This window comes from Colias eurytheme, chromosome 23 (assembly GCF_061535395.1).
Source record: "Colias eurytheme isolate Ceu_HAF_F1 chromosome 23, ilColEury1 Martin Lab GWU primary, whole genome shotgun sequence".
Classification (NCBI taxonomy): Eukaryota; Metazoa; Arthropoda; class Insecta; order Lepidoptera; family Pieridae; genus Colias; species Colias eurytheme.
In genome coordinates, this window is record NC_143002.1 from 6496186 (window position 1) to 6518202 (window position 22017).

At 33.0% G+C, this 22017-nt stretch overlaps 2 protein-coding genes across 2 annotated transcripts in view; one reads left to right on the top strand and one right to left on the bottom strand.

Annotated features, from left to right (window-relative positions):
• Positions 1-22017, top strand: part of LOC149898356 (uncharacterized) — a 313253-nt gene that overhangs the window by 174969 nt on the left and 116267 nt on the right. The window lies entirely within an intron of this gene.
• Eip93F (Ecdysone-induced protein 93F) overlaps positions 1-22017 on the bottom strand; it is a 213458-nt gene that overhangs the window by 141103 nt on the left and 50338 nt on the right. The window contains exon 2 of the mRNA XM_090115284.1: positions 12978-13089. Within this exon, the coding sequence (XP_089971410.1) occupies positions 12978-13071 (94 nt within the window). The 5' untranslated portion in view covers positions 13072-13089. The remainder of the gene's footprint in view (positions 1-12977; positions 13090-22017) is intronic.

Genomic DNA, 22017 nt, shown 5'->3' on the forward strand with positions numbered 1-22017 from the left:
TAAAATAGTTTCGGGTCCTATGTTTCGATATGATATGTGTACATTTCGCACGTAAAATCACTGGAAATCCCAAAATATGTCGCGCGTTTGATATGGGTAAAAATTTTTTTACAGAAAAATATTTTTGTTTTTTTTTTTGTTATCAATTTAGTTTTGTTTTGGAGGTTTTAGCGGTCGTCGCGTGTTTGTTGTTGGGAGCGGAAATGCGACTCTCTGGCGATTGTGCATAGACGGGACTGCACCAGCGGCGCACACTGTACTAGACCGCGTGCGTACTTAGCCATTACCTTGTATTTACTGCGACCGAGTGTAGCGGAGCGGCCAGTCTTGATACTTGAATGCACTTGAAAATATACGGCCAATTCGCGCGACGCTTGCGTTCGCATGTACCAAAATGAGGATATTGGCGATATTCTACATTAACAAAACACACATGTAATGCACATAATTTATAGAGCTCACTTATCGTTTTAAAAAAATATTAAAGTCATGTAAACACGTTTTTAATATTGATACATGATCACTTAACTAGACACCTGTACGTAAATGCACGTATTTATTTTAAAACAGTCGTATTACATATTATTTCTATACAGTTTCATAAATTGAAACACAATAAAATTCAAATCTGCATTTGATACGTTATCAGTGCACGGATATAGATTTCATATGTAGCATTTTGCAATAAATAACTTTCACGCAAAGTGAAATGCTTAATAAATAAGACACAATATCGTGTGAAGACGCTAAGGGCGAATAATGCTCGTATCAATGCGGTTCGATCGCAGTACAGTGCACACATGCGCAGAGTGCAACGTCATTCACGAGCGCATTGTCTGTGTGAGTGCCCGCGCTTGTATGAACCTTGGCCATTTAGCTCTACTTACTTATCCTTTGTATTAATTCGAACGACTTATTCTGACGAGTTAACATTTTTAAAAATCGAACGCGGACTCGCCGCTAAAATTTCCAAACTAAATTGCATTTTTTAAAAATAGAACGCCGAAGCCGCCGTACTAGTGTGCTAAGTAAATTTTGTGGTGTTTGTGTGCTGCTTTTTTATCGTTTTTTTCTCAGAGTGTGGGTGCGTTCGATTGTGTAGTCATCGGTGTGGGTGTGTGCGTCGGCCGATACGCGCGCCTGTGTGCGTTGTTCTTGTAAGAAAAGGTTTGGTGAAAAATTTTGTAGGAATCCATATAGATGGCGTTGTACAAGTAACTATGATTCAAATAGCATCAAAAATTATCGGCCGCTGACATTATAGCAATGTGGTCATTATGTGCTCTATGTTAAGGGTAAAATTAGTGTATGCGATATTTTCGTGTACGTAGGTAGTTCTATCGCGTTCGGCCATTTTTATATCGTGCCGTTATAGATAAAATAGTTTACTAGTTAATTATTAATCAGGAAATGCAAAAATAATTGCGTTTTTCGACCTTCCTGTTATCTTAATAAGTTTATCAATCTTTATGTTTATTGTAAGAGCGGTTTTAATTAACTGCTATTAAAAGTTAGATTAAACATTAAATATATACCTACTTTTAAAGATGACATATTTTGTTCATCTATACTAATATTATAAAGAGTATGTATGTATGGTTTTCACGCATAAACCTCTCAACCGATTTTGATGAAATTTGGCACAGACAATCTTTAGACCCTGAGAAAGAACATAGGCTACCTTTTATTCCGTAATATGTACCACGGGCGAAGCCGGGGCGGACCGCTAGTAAATAATAAAGTTTTACATTGATTAAAGGTTATTGCGTTTCCCAAGACTTATGTAATATTTTCTTTCATTCATTCTTATTGGGACTAAAACCGGATCTTATAGAAATAAACTATGTTTATATGAAACATATATTTAAATTTAAATTGACGATTTAATTTTAGAAAAATGAGGTTTAAAATAAACATACTTTTTTTGACGACTGACAGACGACAGAATTGTTTCATACATCTATACTCTATAGTCTACCTATACTAAATACTAAATAGGTATATCATAAAGCTGAAGACTTTGTTTGTTTGTTTGTTTGAACGCGCTAATCTCAGGAACTACTGGTCTGATTTGAAAAATTATTTCGGTGTTAGATAGCCTATTTATCGAGGAAGGCTATAGGCTATATATCATCACGCTAAGACGAACAGGAGCGGAGCAATGCGGGTGAAACCGCGGGGAACAGAACAGTAGATATTAAAAAATTATATCTTTTTTGTGTAATTATTTCCTTTACATCAGTAAATCCAAGGATTTTAAGTTAAAACATAATTATAATTAAATCTTATTCTTCTAGTCTAGGTATTGGTAGCACAGATAGAAAGTTAAGATACCTATAGGATAATTTTATTAAATAAACTAGCTTCCGCCCGCGACTCCGTCCGCGCGCGGATGTCGGTCTTCGCATGGATGGTTTATATCTCCATTTTGAGTAACTCTGACAATGACATCTTATAAATATCTATTGGACCCAAATACGGCTAGGCCTGTAATAATACGCAACGTGTGTTCGCAGTTTTACAGAACAACGTCTATGGATAAAACTGAAAAATTAAGATTAATTTTTTTTCTACGTATTTTTCCAGGATAAAAAGTATCCTATTTTACGCCCAGGATAATAGGGTATAATTATACCAAGTTTCATCGAAATCGAACCGTTAGTTTTCACGTGATGTCTTCACATACAGACAGACAGACAGACAAAAAATTTTTTAATCACATATTTGGGTTTGGTATCGATCTAGTAACACCCCCTGCTATTTATTTTTTCAATATTTTCAATGTACAGAATTGACCCTTCTACAGATTTATTTAGATGTAGGTATAGATATTTGAAAGGGTTAAAAATAGGGGATGAAAATATGTGAGGCAAGTCTGTCTCTATAACAAGGCTCTATGTGAGCAAAGCCGCAGGTGGTTAGCTAGTTTCTTGGTAGATTTAAAAGTAGAGTCCTTAAACTATGTATAATCAAAATTTCATATTACGAATCAAATATTATAAAACTTACAATTATATACGTTAATTGGGTTAGTTAAGTAAATACTAAGTTGCAATGTCACTGAGAAGTAATATATAAGATTAAAAAAATAATATAAATAACATCTTACATGTACTCAAAAGAAAATATACCAAACTAAAACTTACGAAAAATATACGCTACAAAAAGTTCACATGCCAGTTACCAACACAAACCTCCATTCACGAAATATGAAGAAAAGAAAACAAAAAGCTGCCAGTATAAATATCAATATCGGTCGTCCCATAAAAAAAAACGAATCGGTCGTTCCATATTCAAAAAAAAGAATGTCATCGAACGTCAGGCCCAAATATATTTAGTCTTGTTTAGTTTACGGGCGGGTGACCACGTCGGGCACAGAGCTACGTTACGGGGAACGTTTTTATGAAATAAAAATAATGTTCCTGAATTTGATTGGGGTTGAAGCGTTTTATTACCGGCTGATTATAATATTTTATGAGTTTCATAAGAAACTTTATATAATGATAATCACGTTCATAAACGGCACTAAGCTAGTTGTCGCTGTTGTGCTATTGTCCTAAGAAATTACTAACACTCAAAAATAGTCAAAGTTAGTCTATGTTAATGGAAAAAAACTAGTACCTATACAATTTTATAAAAAAAGTAGGTATTGACATAAGTATCGACTATATAAGTATACTAGCTTTCCGCCCGTGGCTTCGCTCGCGTTGTCTAAAACATAATAAATTATATACTTACTAAAACCTTCCTCTTGAATCACTCTATCTAATAAAAGAAACCGTATCATAATCCGTTGCGTAGTTAAAGATTTAAGCATACATAGAGACATAGGGACAGAGACAGCGACTTTGTTTTATACTATGTAGTGATAGCCAGATTCACATTAAAATGAATACAGCCGGCCAGCCGTACCTACCTATATTTCAGAATGTACAGGTAGGTATGTGTTTCAACGCAATACGTAGAAGAAACACTAAAATACGTAGGAGAAGACAACCCACTGCGTAATAAGTTAGAAATCGATAACCTGATTTACTGAAATATATTTCTTTCACTTTTAGTAGGTTTTTAATTTATTTCTAGAACCAATTTCTTTTGATGAATTCACAGATATTAATAGGTACTTTTGACCGAAATTTTCATACATTATTAATTTTAACTCATAGTTCTTAACTATGAGTTGAAAATAAGAATTTTGAAAACAAACTCTTATAACGTGTCAAAAATATATATGTATTATGTAATTGGAAACGCGTCTAGACGTCTGTATCAACGACACGAAATGTAGCTGAGGGATGATCTAACGAAGTTATCTTACATTTTTTATCTTTTTCCCAATTTACTTGATATTGCACCCTGTCAATTATTATTCTAATAATTGTGTTAAATCTAAAATAGAACATGATTCTTTAAATAATTGTTGATATAGTTTTTTTATTAAATTTTCAATTTCACTATTCCAATTATTGGTGATGAAATTAGTATCTTACTAAAACTAAAATGTATGACGATATAATATTATTACGTTTATATAATAACAACTACTAGGTACTTGGTCATAATCTATATTATGAATTCCCGAAGAGGACATGTGTCTATAAAGTGTTTCAAACCAAAATAGTAGGTATGGGATTATCATGAAAAAATAAATGTTGTCCATGATACAATATCATGTCTAATTAGATTGTTATTTGTCCATCAGACAACATATAAAGCTATAGTATTCTATAGGTATATGGGCCATTGTTTAAACTGAATTTAAACTTGAGTTTATCATCGACAAAAAGAATTCAGACAAAAATTTAACTGCCCATAGCTTTATTTGGCACCCCATTATTTTATTTGGCACCATCAAATGTGACAAAGCGTCCTAAATTTAAACAAGTTTATAGAACCTATTCACAAAGTGTACGTGTATTAAACTTATCTAAGTAAATTATAAGTCTATGGAAGAACTGAATTTGGTAAAGATTTAAGGAAATCTTCGGAACTGAATTTGGTAGAGTACTGGGGCCTTAGACAAAGTAACAATTATAAAACGATAACGAAGTTAGAAAAGGCAAAAATGTATGGGATTGACATACGCCGCGTTAGATCACGTGGTCTATCTAATGTCAATCCCATACATTTTTCCTTTTCTAACTTCGTTATCGTTTTTTAATTGTTACTTTGTCTAAGGCCCCTGTTGTAGAGAAAAGATGACGCAAATAATTACACGAATTTTAGATGGACGTTTGGCAAAACTACACTTTTAACTCCAGCCTTTTCCTGGTATAGTACCGTAACATATGGATATTGCTAGGCATTTATTGGGAACCTAAAAGTTTTTACCGTTGCCCACTGAATTATTGCAGAGCGGAGATATAAAAGTTAAGCCCACTTTATATTCGTATGGGTTTTGACTATTTTTTGCTGCGTGTGTTACGGTTAATGGTTTATCGTTAAATGGAAGATTGTTAGGGTTTGATTGCGATGTGCCTTGTATTTGGTTTAAACGAATATTGGTTAAAATTGAAATCTATTACTATGTTTCTCAGAGTCATGACTACAGACTACATTAGTTAACGTTTAAGGTTGGGAAATCAGTAACTCAAATCCGTCTTTAATTTCTATATTATGAGTTTTATTGGCATGTAGTTTAGTTTATTTATAGGAATGTTATTATGCCTTCAATGAAATTGTTTTCTTTGTAAACATGACCTAATTTAAACAAGTATTATGTTTATGTAAATTGGGTCAAGCATGACAATATCCTCTGTTTTATTTAATGTCGATTGTTTAGTTAAATGATATCAAATCTAGTGTAGCAGTTAAAATATTTTGTTAATTATTTTGTCCAATTTGAATAAGTGTATTAAATATTAAATTCCCTTCTTTCTATTTTTAACTGACTTCAAAAAAAAGGTTTTGAATAAAATTCTAAATTGCTTTGTATTTCGATGTATTAAAGAAAATTATTGTACAAAAAATAAAAATAACACTTGAAGCATTGAACATTTCAGTTTAATTTTTATAAATCTAATACTATTATTGTCGAATTGGTAAAAACTAAAAATGTTGCATGTTTGTATTGCTATTGTTACTATAATTATAAAACATTAAAACAAAAAGTAAATTATGAATTTCATTGTCTTTGTCTACAGTTAGACTGTTAGAAAACTAAAAGTACATATTATTTAAAATAAGTTTATCCTTTATTCTTAAAATTCAATATATTATTTCAACCGATGTTCTTTTTTGATCATGTTACGAAAATTTCGTTCGTTTATTATTATTTAAAACGATGTAAAATCAAGTTAAAACGATTAAACGAGTTACCTATAGGAGGTAAGTTAAGCGCAGCTTTGTGCCGAATATAGGTCAGTGTTAAAAACGTTACTTTTAAACATTCACACACACAAGCCTTATATCTTTTAACAAACACAAAAACACACAAAATTCTACAATTCAAAGTAAAAAAAGCACAAAAAAATCCCAATTTAAAACCACGGAAACTTCGAGATCACACGGAAGTCTTAAACAGGGAAATTTTTATGAAAGCGGCCATGACACTTTTTTTTGTCGCCGATCTAAGATGGCGCGTCGGAGGCTTAAAACAAAAGAAGTGATCGACCCCGCCCACTGGTAAAAAAAGTCGAAAAAAAAAATCACAAAATTCAATTAAAACAATGCACTTTAAACTACAAAGCGGAGCGGAATTATACAGTGCGTAAACAAAACGAAATCCCCAAATTTCCGGGATACGGGCTTGGGACACGTAGCACGGTATAATCCGCAAAGCGAGCATGCAAAATATAACACTGCCAGTTACCGGAAAAGACATCAGAGGAGCACCTGTTGCACGGCCCGACCGCCGACACTAAACCTATTACCGAATTAAATTCGCCACTAATTTACAATGGAACTTTTGCAGGAACTATGTGAAACCCACTATATCTAACTTACAAAACATGGGTACAATCGATAGAGCGATCAATTCCACGGCACTTCACTAACGTCTTTCGACTCGGGGACACTTGGAGCGTACTTGTAAGAAACCTTGGGAAATAGTGTTGGGTTTTTGGGTTACTCACGCGGGTCGATAGTTCGATAATATGAAATTTAAACTTTTTTAGAACACGCACCGAACATTATTCGATTTGATATTGTGAATTTAGAATTTAGTAATTGAGGAGCGGAGAAGTTGCATTAGTGCACGCCGGCCTAGTTGCAACAGGTTGTTTGGTCGAGGATAGGAAGAACGCATGCGCTCTGCGGCGCCCGATGCACTTCGCCACAGTGGTCACAAGTTGTATATTTTACAATTGATAACATCTATTTATTTATACGGAAACAATTTTTATAAAACATTATAGAAATATGCAATTCAGATTGCATAAAGTAGGTGAATTATACTGTATTGTTAATTTGGTTTATTAATTTAAAAGACTCGAAACATTTATAAATTTGGAAGCTTAAGATTGCATGTTTCAAAACATAGTATTTATTATTATTTTAATGAATATTAAACGAAACAAGTTTTCCATAATAGATAAGTTGCATTTGTCAGCTTATTATGTCCGATTTATAGACAATTTATTTATGTCTTCATAATATTATATGGTGTTATGATGTGTAAAATATGTTCTATAATAAATTTGTACTTCATTATCCTCAATATACAATTTAATAATATTCAATAAACATAACATCATTTCTAACACAACCTATAACTAGGTACTTATTTAACATTGCAATTAAATCTGAATCTATTACGTCAAATCTTGCAAAAAAAAGATTCAAAAAGATTCCACTGCTCCATATTCAAATTTGAAAATGGCACCACTGTGGAACGGCCCTCGTTCTTAACATCTACACGCGTAGTATATCCCTTATCTTGAGGATAGCATCGCAATCCTAACTACGGGATTGACCAATTATAGATAAAACGTGGATAGTTTTGGTGTAAAATTGACAAAGTTTGGAGCACATTTGAATCTTTTTTGTGGAACGTTCCGTGAAATTTAAGAAAGGAAGCTTGTTATTCGTTCTAAAGATCTGGAAGCTTTGTCTAGAAGTTTCGAAGAGAAAATAATATATTTAGAATGTTTTTTATTAGATTGAATTATGATTTAATTCTTTCAGAGTCGGGTGGCGCAGAGCATAGCATGTAGAGATTTTAATAAGTAATTATTTTACATAACTATAACCTTAAAATATACAATCATAGAGCTTTATGTAGAGAAAAATAAGATAGCGAAAAGGCATAATTTTTCAAGAGATATGTTAGTTTTCGGTAACAAATTATGAAGATAGAGCTTAGAACAAAGAAAATAAAGAATTAAGCAAAACTATACGTATTATTTGATTTTAATAATTACCTCGACTTGTAAAAGCTTAGTACATGTTTATTTCTTCAGTAAACAAATCACTTGTGAGTTGTAGCTTCAGGGCTCTATGTTATTGAGCAGTTTATTTAGTGTTTTCTTGTGTTTTATATTACTGGAGTTTTAACGTTTATAAAACATAATAATTTTATTCATATTTTGGTCCATTGAAAAGTTACATTTGGGGTTACATTTTTTAGAGGACGCAATTTTATTTTTTTGATGTGTAGGGGTGGTCAGTGTGAAGCTATCACCAAGTTTGTGGGGTCGCCACCCTTGTCCCACGGCCGCCATCTTGAAAATAGCGGTTGATATGGTTTTTACGATATATCTCTTAAACTATTTATTTGATAAAAAAAATTTGTTTACATTATTTGTTGCAAATTAAATACTCTACAACTTTGATCCTGCAACTTTCTGTCGTAGAACTATAAATAAAAAAGTTATAAGCGAAAATGTTCAGAAATTAGAGATATTTATATTTCTCAATAAAACTTTTTTTTATAATTTTACGTAGAAATGATATTTGACCATTTTTGTAGATTGATTTTCGAGGAACAACTTTTATATACAACATTTTTTCATTAATTAAATAGCTAAGGTTTTACAGCGCTCCGAAGTGAGTACTAATTTTCAGTACTCTGAACTATACCTACAGTATACTTATATTATGTGTGTACTAATAATAATTTGTCATCAGTAATGGTTTTTTTTGTTATTATAATATTTTTAATAATTAATTTTGCAATATCACTAATAATTAATTATTGAATCTTTTCCCCACCACCCAGGAGGTAGAGTCTGGAAGCGCGACTTTTTTTACGTCGAAAAGCAGGTCTGGAATGTTCTGCAGTGTGCTTCTATTGTTCTGGAGTATGAGAAAAGAGCCAATAGCCAATATATGTATTTAGTTAAGAGTACTGAAAAATAGTACTCACTTCAGAGCGCTGTAAAACCTTAGTTATTGACGTTATGAAAAAATGTTGTACATAAAAGTTGTTCCTCGAAAAACAATCTACAAAAATGGTCTGATATCATTTCTTCGTAAAATGATAAAAAAAGTTTTATTGAAAAATATAAATGGCTATAATTTCTGAACATTTTCGCTTATAACTTTTTATTTATAGTTCTACGACTAAAAGTTACTACACCAAAGTTGTAGAGAATTTAATTTGCAACAAATAATGTTAACTATATTTTTTTATCAGTTAAATAGTTTAAGAGATATATCGTAAAAACCATTTCAACCGCTATTTTCAAGATGGCGGCCGTGGGACAAGGGTGGCGACCCCACAAACTTGGTTTTAGCTTCACACTGACCCCCCCTACATATCAAAAAAACAAAATTGCGTCCTCTAAAAAATGCAAGGTTAGGGCTAAAAAATGTAACATTTCAATGGATCATTTATAAAATAAATAAAGTTTCGACATTTAAAAACTCTACAATCAACTTTTGACACATTTTAATAATATTACTGAGGTTTTAACTTTTGTTAAACATAATCATTTTATTATGCCAGCCATAGCTATATTCACTTGCTAAGACATAGACATAATATTATATTAAAAAAAAATAAAGTTCAGACATTTAAAAACTCTACAATCAATTTTTAACACATTTTAACATAAAAAGTGAAGTCCCATGTCACCTAGTGGGTAAGGGGCAGAGGGGCATACATCTGTTTCACTGATCGATTTTCTTTAGGGACAAGTAGGTGATCAGCCTTCTGCAGTGTCCTACCAGACCAAGACATTTTTTTTCTTCGTCTCAACCGGGAATCGAACCCAGGACCCCTCGATGTTACGCTCACGCTTCAACCACTGTACCGAGGAGGCGGTGCATTTTAACATAGATCAATCTAAATTATTTCATATTTTCAACTCTTGTTACATCATAGAGTATAATTATTTATATCTTTTATTAGGATGTTCACAACCACATTAACTACCCATTTTATAACAAAAAATCTTTCAAAAATAATTTAACAATTAAATACATACATTTACAGATACTTTACCAATTATTTATAATAATTATTAATTATCGTTACACATATACCCCTCAAAATTTAAATTTTAGCATTACCCTAAAACTTTCGTAAAATTAAAATAAAACCACATACTACATACATGCTCATGTTAGTCAAAATTCTCGAGGTCCGTTCCATAACCGAGTTAGGCGTCGCTCGGCGCCAATTACTGCCCCTTTGATCTAATCGACAATTACTTTATACTTAGCCTTCCAGAACTTGCCATTTTTGTTAATTGATATTTTTATAAAACTAGCTGCTCTAGACGTTGTTCTGCCCTAATTCTCCTTTTCGTGTGCTTCATTATAATCTTCATTAACATGAATAATAAAAATTAGCCAAATTGGTCGAGCTGTTCCCGAGATTTACGCAACAAATTTTGCAACAAATTTTATATTAGCTACATTTTTCGGTGTAATTTATAATTGACTATCTTTCCACCCCTTTGTCTTAAAGAACCTTTTCTCTGAATCTGGATCTCGAATCTTCGTTTGCTCTATATAATATATCACCCCAAAGCAAGGGAAGATTGTTGAAAGGAAAAATGCAAATTTTGTCGTATATATAAAATCTGTCCTATTTCTTACGTTTTGAAAGATTCATATCTTTTTTAATAATTAAGATATGACAAAAAGGGAAACGTAGGAACATGGCTAAAGTTACCATATATTAATAGTAAAAAATATATTGCTCTAGTGGCACAATCCAGGGAGGAAACAGGGGACTACGTTTGTGTGGAAAAACGGCTCTTTTGTTTGATCTTAGTATATTCAATTATTGAATACGTGATACTTATAAGCTGCTGAAAATATAAAAAGGATTAACAGGAAGAAGGAAAAAACGCAAACTAGTACATATATACTTAAAATAAAGATCATAAAAAAGTTATATGTAACACATGTTAAAATTTTATTTAAATACACATACTTATGGGCTAAAATTACTATAGGTATGAATGTATGTAAAATACTAGAACATTCGGTCAAATTAAAAACTTTGTAAAGCAATAAGCTGTTTTATTGCCATCTTCAGGCGTGCGGTGTTGCCAAACTTCTGGCTACCAACTACGCAATATTTATTAAAGTACGGGAAAGAGAAAATGCGATAATATAGGCAGCTATAATATGAATTTGTCGAATATATAGAATAGAGAGAATGACAATGCTATAATGATATGTATTTTATGGATCAAGGTTATCAAAGTAAGTGGCAAGATTTTTTTTGTGTTTGTAATTAAACTAATAAGTAATAACAGATATTTACGGCCAATTTTCTACACACCACAAATCGTTAATCCATTACACACTTTCTCCATTTGAAATTTCATCAAAAAACAAAAACCTGCAGAATCAAACAGTGGGATCTTGAAGTACTACCTGTGCTACTACTGCTCTAAAAACACTACTCTACACTCTAGTATATAGCTTCACCTATAAAATAAATCGCATTCTATTTGACACAGGCTTTCATACCAACCCTAAACTATAAAGCCTAAACAAACATCATTTTAAACAAGTCCAACACACGCTTAGCTCTATTTATTCGGAGAGTAATGAATTTATGTCTATTACGTGGAAACTGCGCTTTATCTGGGTATTTGAAAATGAAGAAAAAACATTTAATTTATGGATATAATTATTTAGTTACTATAGACATAAATAAAATAAATAAATTAAAAAAAAATAGTTAAATGTGAATTGGGGGCATTATAAATTATTATTAGGAGGCCAAGGTTTTGATTAACATTTTTGTTGTGACCTAATTTAACAGAAAATGACACGGATTTTTCTATCATACAAAAATGACAAGAAATATGTTGAATGTAGATATTATGCTACCTACCTAAGCTACCTACATTCTTATTGATCAAGACTTAGGCCGGGCATATTATACCAAAAAAGCTAGTTCTTAACTATGATTCTGAATAATTTGTAATATAATATAACTAGAGTCATTTTTGGACAAAACACAAATTAGTATGTAATTGAAGAATTATAATATTTTACCTACAGGAAATGTTTTTGTGAATCTGTCACTTTGCTGTCACGCACAGGGCTGCGAGTGAATTTTGTCATATCAAGGGCTGTCACATTAATGTTTTTCTAAATGTGTACGTATTGTAGGAAATGTGGGAAATTATTGTTATTAATTTCGAAGTATTATTTATGAAGAACTGAATATGAATGCATGTTAATTTATAATTACATATTTTAAATATGTACTTACTTTTAATTAAGTACTTAGTAATAGATTAACAGTTATGGAAGTACATTTTTGGGTTTGTCAGACATTTCAAGGTGAATTTCTTTTACAACATACAGTATGTATTACTAGGGTTGTCAAAAAATGTAATACAGTTCAGAGTTCAGACATATTATCTTTCCATGTAGAATATTCAGTACAGTTCAGGGTTACACATAATATCTTTCCACACTGAATATTTTAGGGTTGTCACTTACAACTAGGGTTGTCAAGAATGCTATAGGTTCACATATTATAGTTTTTCACAAAATTTTCAGGGCTGTCACACAAGTTACAACATTATTTGCTAGGGTTGTCACCCGCCAGGGCTGTCACTCACCGAGTATGTACACCATGTTCTTGGTCCAGCGCTGAAGCTCCTTGCGTATCGCGCGGCGTTCCTGCTGGCAGCGCGCGAACGAGCACTCCGCCATTGCACATGCGCGGCAACCCTGCACAATATAACGGTTTTAAAACAAGTTTTTTTTCGTAATGTAGGTTTATGTTGTGTAGAATTAGTGTTATTATAGGATACCTATAATTAGTGCGTTGTAAATAATAAACATTGATTAAAATAAAACGGATATAAAGCCGGTTTTTTGTATAAGAAACAAAGTGAAAAGTCTTAATAATAATATGTATTAGCTTTTTTTATTTATTAGATACTAGTGGTCCGTCCCGGCTTCGCCCGTGGTACATATTTCGCAATAAAAGGTAGCCTATGTCCTTTCTCGGGTATCAAAATATGTATCTCCATACCAAATTTCATGCAAATTGGTTCAGTAGTTTAGGCGTGATTGAGTAACAGACAGACAGACAGAGTTACTTTCGCATTTATAATATTAGTAAGGATTATTTAAACAAAACTAGTAAGTTGATGCAAAAATGGTCGCAATTAATGCATAAAATAATAAAAAATAGCGATATAATCTTTTTCAAATAATATAATTTCAAATATAAATTACACACACATGTTATAAAACTAATCAACATCATAAACGAATAATTTTATTCATCTCGTCTATCACAAAATAAAAGTCCCATCAATATCGGTCCAGCAGTTCTCTATTACTATGAACGCATGCGAACAACTCGGATAACATTCCGGCTTTTAAAAGTGCAACGTGAAACAAAGCTCCCCAAATTCTTAAGCTCTTAAATGCTTTCAAAATCTTCGCTTGCATTTTAAACTCTATTCTCATTACTATAAGGTTTATCTAAAACGGTTCGTAATTTACCATCGAGTACTAAAATTATCAGCTTTATGATATTTGACTTGAAGCTTTCTGTATAATTCATAACTAGTGTTCATATTAAAACATGAAAATACCTACTTACATCCAATACTTTATCAATACTAAAGATTTATATCATCCATACTAATATTATAAATGCGACAGTAACTCTGTCTGTCTGTCTGTTACTCAATCACGCCTTATCTACTGAACCAATTTGCATGAAATTTGGTATAGAGATATTTTGATACCCGAGAAAGGACATAGGATAGGTTTTATCCCGGAAATCCTACGGGAACGGGTTTTTCTTTGAAAACGTGGGCGAAGCCGGGGCGGACCGCTAGTTACTTATAAAAAATAACAATATAACCTATCTATAATCATAATATAGGTACTACTAGTCACAATAAAACGAACATAAACCATACAAACTAAACAACAGTTCAAAACCCGATGTCAATAGCCATTAATGGAATTTTAAAAGATCCAATTACATTGAGAAAGTATCGACTCCGCCGGTCATTGCCCCCTGCTAACGGAATCCTACGAAAAACCTCTCATCAAGCTGCCACCCCCCGAATATGCCCGAACCACCCGAATCTAGAGCCCGAATTCTTGTTGCCCCGTTTAGTTGGGGTAGCTACTAGCTAGCTACTGGCTAGAGAATAACATCGTATGTTAGTTGGTATTTGAAGATTGAAGAGTAAAGTGATTGTTAAGAAAGTAGATGTATGTTGCAACGTATTGGGCTAAAGAAATGATCTTGAACGTATGTAAATAGGTATGTAGTTGAATATGATAAAAGTAGTTCGTTTGATGAAGAGAAGATATCAATTCGCTTCAAGTCAGTATAAGCGACAGTTCGATATAAAGTTGGTAAAAGAAAGTAGCTAGATATAAACAATAATCTAGAAACATCTGTAATTGTATAAAGATCGATAATGTGTGAGTATCGGAAGGACATGAAGCTAGTAACTAGTCGGTAAACACGATACCAAACGGGCCACTATCCCGAACTCCAGACGAGGGAGGTGCCGGGTATCGCGAAACTATTCTTATTTTAAAATCTCCACGGAATTATGCCACGGAGATTCTTATTTTAAAAATATCACGCTCCACCGAAATTTTCTTATTTTTTTTTAATTCACCGAGGGGGCAAACGCTTCCGAAATCCTCCCAGCGCACTGGCCACCAACAATTACTTCATTTTATTATTCAAGACGTCATAGCCGAGCGAATTTAAAAACGCCATTCGAAATATGAATAGAGTTAAAAATTTTATTTCTATTTATATGGTTCGGTTTTTCTTTTCGTTGCCCGGGCTCCTTTCAATGGCCATAATTTGAGTTACGATATTGTATCGTGAAATGTAAATGTTTTTGTGATCGAGTTCATGGTTAAGTCACAGATTACTAAATAGTTTAGCTACTACTTTAAGCAAACGTAAGACGTTATCGTATAGAAAGACTTTTGACGAAATCTAGAAACATTAATTAGGTCACCAAAATGCAGACGTTACAAGAAATTCAATAGAAAAATGCTCTATAAATTGTTCAATAATCTGTTCTAGTCTTAGACAGTGTGCACATTTGGCCGACTATAAAGGCGCACACACACAATCTTAATGGCGGAATCCGAACGCCTCGAGCGGTTTTAAAATAAGAATATCATAACTGGCCACCGGGAGAGGGTGGTCCCCTATCAAATTTTTAAAAAGGAAATGCGCATACTTATGTCATCGATGAGTTTAGTCTAGACCACAGATTAAAATAATATTTTAAATTTCGAACGAGCTGCTCTGTTTTTAAATTGTATTTAGAATTGGAATACGTGTTGGTTTTAAATAGAGGTTTCATGTTTGTTAGTGATGGTTTGTTGTGACAAGATAATGAATTCTGAGAAATTGCACAGACGTTCATTTTGAGAAATACTTTGTTATGGTGAATGTATCAAGAACTAGACGAACTATCTTTCACCTGTCCCATTATTTTCTAGTGAAGCTTCGACAAATATAGATATATGCAATGTTTAAGAATTCATTCATTTATACTATAGCTATGTGACATTTGTCTAAATGTTACAAGTAACATATGAAAAGTAAACATATACATAATATGTAAGCTTTCTAATTTCTATACATATAAAAATTCAAATATGTATAGATGTTAAGATACGAGATTTCTAAGTAAAATATAAAGACTTATTATGTACATTATTTTACACTATAATTTTAAAGGAAAATCAGCTTAGATTTTAGACGATATTTTGTCTTAATCCCATACAGTGTTAATTAAACTGGGCTTAGGCTTCGCTAAACGCCCTGTTCAGAATACCAAGGGTTAGAATACACTTGAAACATACACCTCATTAACTTTATATTTAATTAACAATATTAGAGATTGTAATTGTTTTGTACAGAACATTAAATTCGATTTACAAAATGAACTGTCAAGTTCTATTCGTGTTTTAAAATGTCAGTGTACGAAACAATTATGTTTTGTCTTAGTCGTGTCTATTTTATTATCTGTATTAAAATATAATTATACGTACTTTAAGGTTGAATTCTCTATCTAATCTAATATAGAACTATTCGTGTTTTAAAATCTCACCGCATGAAACAATAATATTTGATCTAGTCGTGTCTAACCATTTATAATCTGTAGCAAGCTATGCTTATACGTGTAAACATAACGCCAAAACCGACCGCTCATTAATTCCAAAAGAATTCCAAATTCAAATTATCGAACGCTGTGCACCGCTCATTCTAAATTCAAATCCTGGAACGCAGACAAATGCTAATTCCGTGAGCGCCAAAAAGGTCCGTCATAACAAAAAATCGCCAATAATTTCCTAGCAATTTCAATCGCTGTCAAATTTCGGTCCCCCTTTCCCCGGATCAATTGGCAGCTCCGTCTCGCTCCATCTTAAGATATCCGGGTATAGCCGTCTCCCCGGATAACTTCTCGAGCGACGCGTGAATAGCAGACTGTAGTAAGGAACATTTGGTAATTATGTGAAGTGTTTTATTCTGTAGTCTTTTACTTATAGGCTATAAGTGATAGAAGGCTGTGTAGGAGAGCTATTAGAATATTTGGTATTGCATTACCTATGCATTTAACTTTCAGTATTGTAATTTACAAACGAAGATAATACCAAAAAGCTTACACAAATTTAGTGCTAGGGAAAGCATTAAAAAAACTTACTAATTTGTTTTCATTATAATTCAGTTCAAGTTTACCAAATCACAGTAGCAACAAGGAAAAATTAGGCTACGTTTTATTATATTAGTAAGAAGTGTTTACGACAATCATACTATGTTTGATAGACCCAAAGTCTTCAATATCAACAACCTATCTATTTATCCTACTAAAGCTGAATAAAAACCTCGATAAAATATGTTGCTTACAACATTTTCCCTAACCCTATCGCCTCCATTCTCTCGCGGATATGGTCCGGATCTTATTTTTAATCGTAGTGTGCGTTGTGTGTGTGTGTGTGTCGAGATGTTCCCCCGTGGCCGTGCGAAATTGATGTTTTTAATTAGTTCGCATCGGTTTTCGTTTGTCGCATGCATTGCTTTATTATTTATTAAAATGTGATATAGTCTATACTATTGTGTGTAACTCAGTCTTATTGATTTTGCTGCTGGCTGGATTAGTTTTTAATATGGTCTTTGAAGTAGTATTTTAACGACAAGTCAAAGAATAAGTAGGTTTTATTAGACGAGTACTAGTTAAGGTATAAAAGAAACAGAAGACATACGAACAATGTCACATTTTCAAAAAGCGATCTCAAACGACAATTCAAAAGCATTCAGAGTCATGGCCGTCACAAATATAGTGTTAAAAAGTTTGAAAGCCATTTAAATATGAACAAGAATACAGCGTGGTTTTGAACTTTAATTGAATACACGTTTCGTTAAACAATTTCGTCGAAGTTAGCTCAAAATGTAAAACTATCCGGCGGCGGAAAGTCGCTTTTGTTCGCGCGTTCAATGGGCGGCGGGAACTTTTCGCGGCATTTTGAAAATTTTAAATGACAGATGTCAGTTTCGAATTTCGAATGTGGAATGTTTTTGAGCGCGTGTTCGATTCGTTTGGAAATTGAATGGAAAATTTTGTGATTAGAGCTTTAGAGACATAATTGGAAAAATGTAATTTATATAGTCACTATGTTAAACATTTCACAGAAAATGGGGAAAAGTGATGAAAATCATAAGTATTTTGTTTCTTTACGTTATTAATTTAACGATATATTACCTTATAACGAGAAAGGTAGTATAATTGGTAAAAAATAACTGTTATTTAGAAAACGTAGAGATGTAGAGCAACAAAGTATTATGTATTTTCTTACTTCCTATAAGTGAAAAACATTATCACTTCCACTTTTTCCAGCGAAGAGGTATTGCTGTACACACATATAAATATTTTCCAACATTACAATTGCAAAGTGCACATAACTTCCTACAGTAGTACGACAGACAGACTGCCAAGCCTCGTATATATACAGACCTGTTGATACCAATGTTTGTCTGCTTCAAGTTTTTGTTTGTTTTCCTGTACATACGAAACCAATACGATAGATTCTATGACCTATTTAAGATGATTTCAAATCTTGATAACTTACAAAATATATTTTATTTATTTATAATGAAAACTGTATTATTTAATACCACGAACTAAGCCTTTGCTGCGTGGCTAACTGAGAAACTGTATTTATCTATACATCTAAAGCTTGAAAATGAATTTGCGTAATAAAATTAGTCGTATTGATTTTTGATATGCAATTTTATTTAAAAATCTCCATTTGTATCTCTACCTCTTATTTGACGAGTTTTTGAAATAATTATATAAATACGTTTGAGAAAGAGGTAGAGATACAAATGGAGATATTTGTATCTCTACCTCTTTCTCAAACGTATTTATATAATTATTTCAAAAACTCGTCAAATTTAACACTACCAAAAACTTCCATTACCAAACCTCCAACACCATATCCCAAACCTACTACATAAAAAAACACATAAAGGTCCAGTAAGTCCCTATACATACAACATATAAACGTACAGACAAAACTCGGTCAATAAGTACGTATTAAACGTAAGGTACACTTCGCAGACAGACAGCGCAACAACGCTATATATATATATATAAAACCTGTTGCTTTTCATTGTTTTCGTTCAACTAGTTTTCAACTAACTTCTCAACTGATATTACTTTTTAAAAATTCGTACCCACGTTTTGTATGAAAATGTGGACTGTGGCAAATAGTCTACGTTTCAAGGGTTTTGTGTACGCCCTTTTTTATTTAAATACTATGACATTATAACTCTGAAACACAATACAAGGAAACTGTTATCATCATTATTCGTAATAATTTTAACTTATTTTAATTAGAATAACATTTACACGTAAGGAAACTGTATTCAACATGGCGAGCTTAAAGCTCTATATTTAATCAATTATATTTTTAAATATCCATGCATTTTCCGACAAAAAATTGTAACATAAAAATGCCCACATATATTTTTATATTAACAATGCTACCAAACTACTCCAATAAACAATACCTATTTAGTCATCAAAGACATACATACTTAACACAAAAAGCTTCCATAAAATATATAAAAAATAAGTTAAAAACGTAAGAGCGTATTTTCATTAGCTCATAAGCGGGCTTGATCCTTGTGATGCGCCTGTGTGAAAGAATGCTTCGAATCAATACAGCGGGCACGTTAAATTGCCCCCTGACCCCCCCTTTTTGGGGGGTTTCTTGGGGATTATGTTTTGATTGAACAGTTAACAATTGGAAATTAAATTTATGTTTTAATATAACTAGTGTGTGGGTGTAGTTTAGATATGTCGTGTGTGTAGTTTTCTTTTAACTATACACCAAAGATAAAGATAGGCTATTCTATATAATATAATATGATAAGATGAAGATAGTACTTTAACTATAAAATTGGAAAAGATGTCAAAGATAGTATTCGTTTTATAATGTTGTATTACATAAGAATACAAAAAATGTCTTTATTTATTTATATCTAGATTTTACGACTAGGTTTCCCTTTCTCCATTTAAAAAATATTAAAATACAGGGTGTAATCGTTACGTGTGCACAGGCGATTTTTCCGTAAGTATTACAGATAACAAACTTTAAACTGATATCGAAAGTACTTAACCTAATGAGTAAAATGGCCGTAATAAATTTTTAAAAATGAATCGAGAAATATCAAAAAAATTATCTTTAAACCCTCCCATACATTAAGTATGAAATATGAATATCCCATATATTACATTTAATATGAAAGATTTTAGCTTTCTTTTTCTTTTTTGGTTTTCTGCTTTAATTACTTCACAAATTTGAAGTGGCATTTTCCACGCTTTTTCCGGACATTTTCACGCATTTTCCGGATATTTTCCAGGGATTTTCAACGGTTTTTCCGGAAATTTCCACGCATTTTCCGGATATTTTCCAGGGATTTTCCGAGCATTTCCCGGGGATTTTCCGGATGTTTCCCAAACATTTTCCGGACATTTTCACGCATTTTCCGGATATTTTTCGGACATTTTCACGCATTTTCCGGATATTTTCACGCATTTTCCGGATATTTTCCGGACATTTTCACGCATTTTCCGGATATTTTCCAGGGATTTTCCATGGTTTTTCCGGAAATTTCCACGCATTTTCCGGATATTTTCCGGACATTTTCACGCATTTTCCGGATATTTTCCGGGGATTTTCCGAGCATTTCCCGGGGATTTTCCGGATGTTTCCCAGACATTTTCCGGACATTTCTCAGGCATTTTCCGGGGATTTTTCAGGCACTTTCCGGATATTTTCCGGACATTTTCACGCATTTTCCGGGGATTTTCCAGGCATTTTCCGGATATTTTCCGGACATTTTCACGCATTTTCCGGATATTTTCCAGGCATTTTCCAGGGACTTTTCCACGGGTTTTCCGGAATTTTCCACGCATTTTCCGGATATTTTCCGGATATTTTCCGGACATTTTCACGCATTTTCCGGGGATTTTCCAGGCATTTTCCGGATATTTTCCGGACATTTTCACGCATTTTCCGGATATTTTCCAGGCATTTTCCAGGGATTTTCCATGGTTTTTCCGGAAATTTCCACGCATTTTCCGGATATTTTCCGGACATTTTCACGCATTTTCCGGATATTTTCCGGGGATTTTCCGAGCATTTCCCGGGGATTTTCCGGATGTTTCCCAGACATTTTCCGGACATTTCTCAGGCATTTTCCGGGGATTTTTCAGGCACTTTCCGGATATTTTCCGGACATTTTCACGCATTTTCCGGGGATTTTCCAGGCATTTTCCGGATATTTTCCGGACATTTTCACGCATTTTCCGGATATTTTCCAGGCATTTTCCAGGGACTTTTCCACGGGTTTTCCGGAATTTTCCACGCATTTTCCGGATATTTTCCGGACATTTTCACGCATTTTCCGGGGATTTTCCAGGCATTTTCCGGATATTTTCCGGACATTTTCACGCATTTTCCGGATATTTTCCAGGCATTTTCCAGGGACTTGCCCACGGGTTTTCCGGAATTTTCCACGCATTTTCCGGATATTTTCCAGAAATTTTCCGTGCATTTCCCGGATGTTTCCCAGACATTTTCACGCATTTTCCGGATATTTTCCGAACATTTCACGCATTTTCCGGATATTTTCCAGGGTTTTCCACAGTTTTTCCGGAAATTTCCACGCATTTTCCGGATATTTTCCAGACATTTTCCGTGCATTTCCCGGGGATTTTCCGGATGTTTCTCAGACATTTTCACGCATTTTCCGGATATTTACCGGACATTTCACGCATTTTCTGGATATTCCCAGGAAAATGCCTGGAAACGTCCGGAAAATGTCCGGAAAATTCCCGGAAAATATCCGGAAAATGCGTCATCTGTCATTGTGTTGGACGCATTGTTCGACGTTATTTATTTTGAAATAATGTTTATTACGATTTACTTTTCACATTTGTCTTGTAAATTAAAATATTACCTATGTAATAAATGTAAAACTTAACGTTCATCGTTAGTTTAAACTCGATAAAGTATTTTTTTAAAGTGTTGAATAACACTTTTGTTTTATTTTTACTGTCGCGAACTGCGGCTTATTTA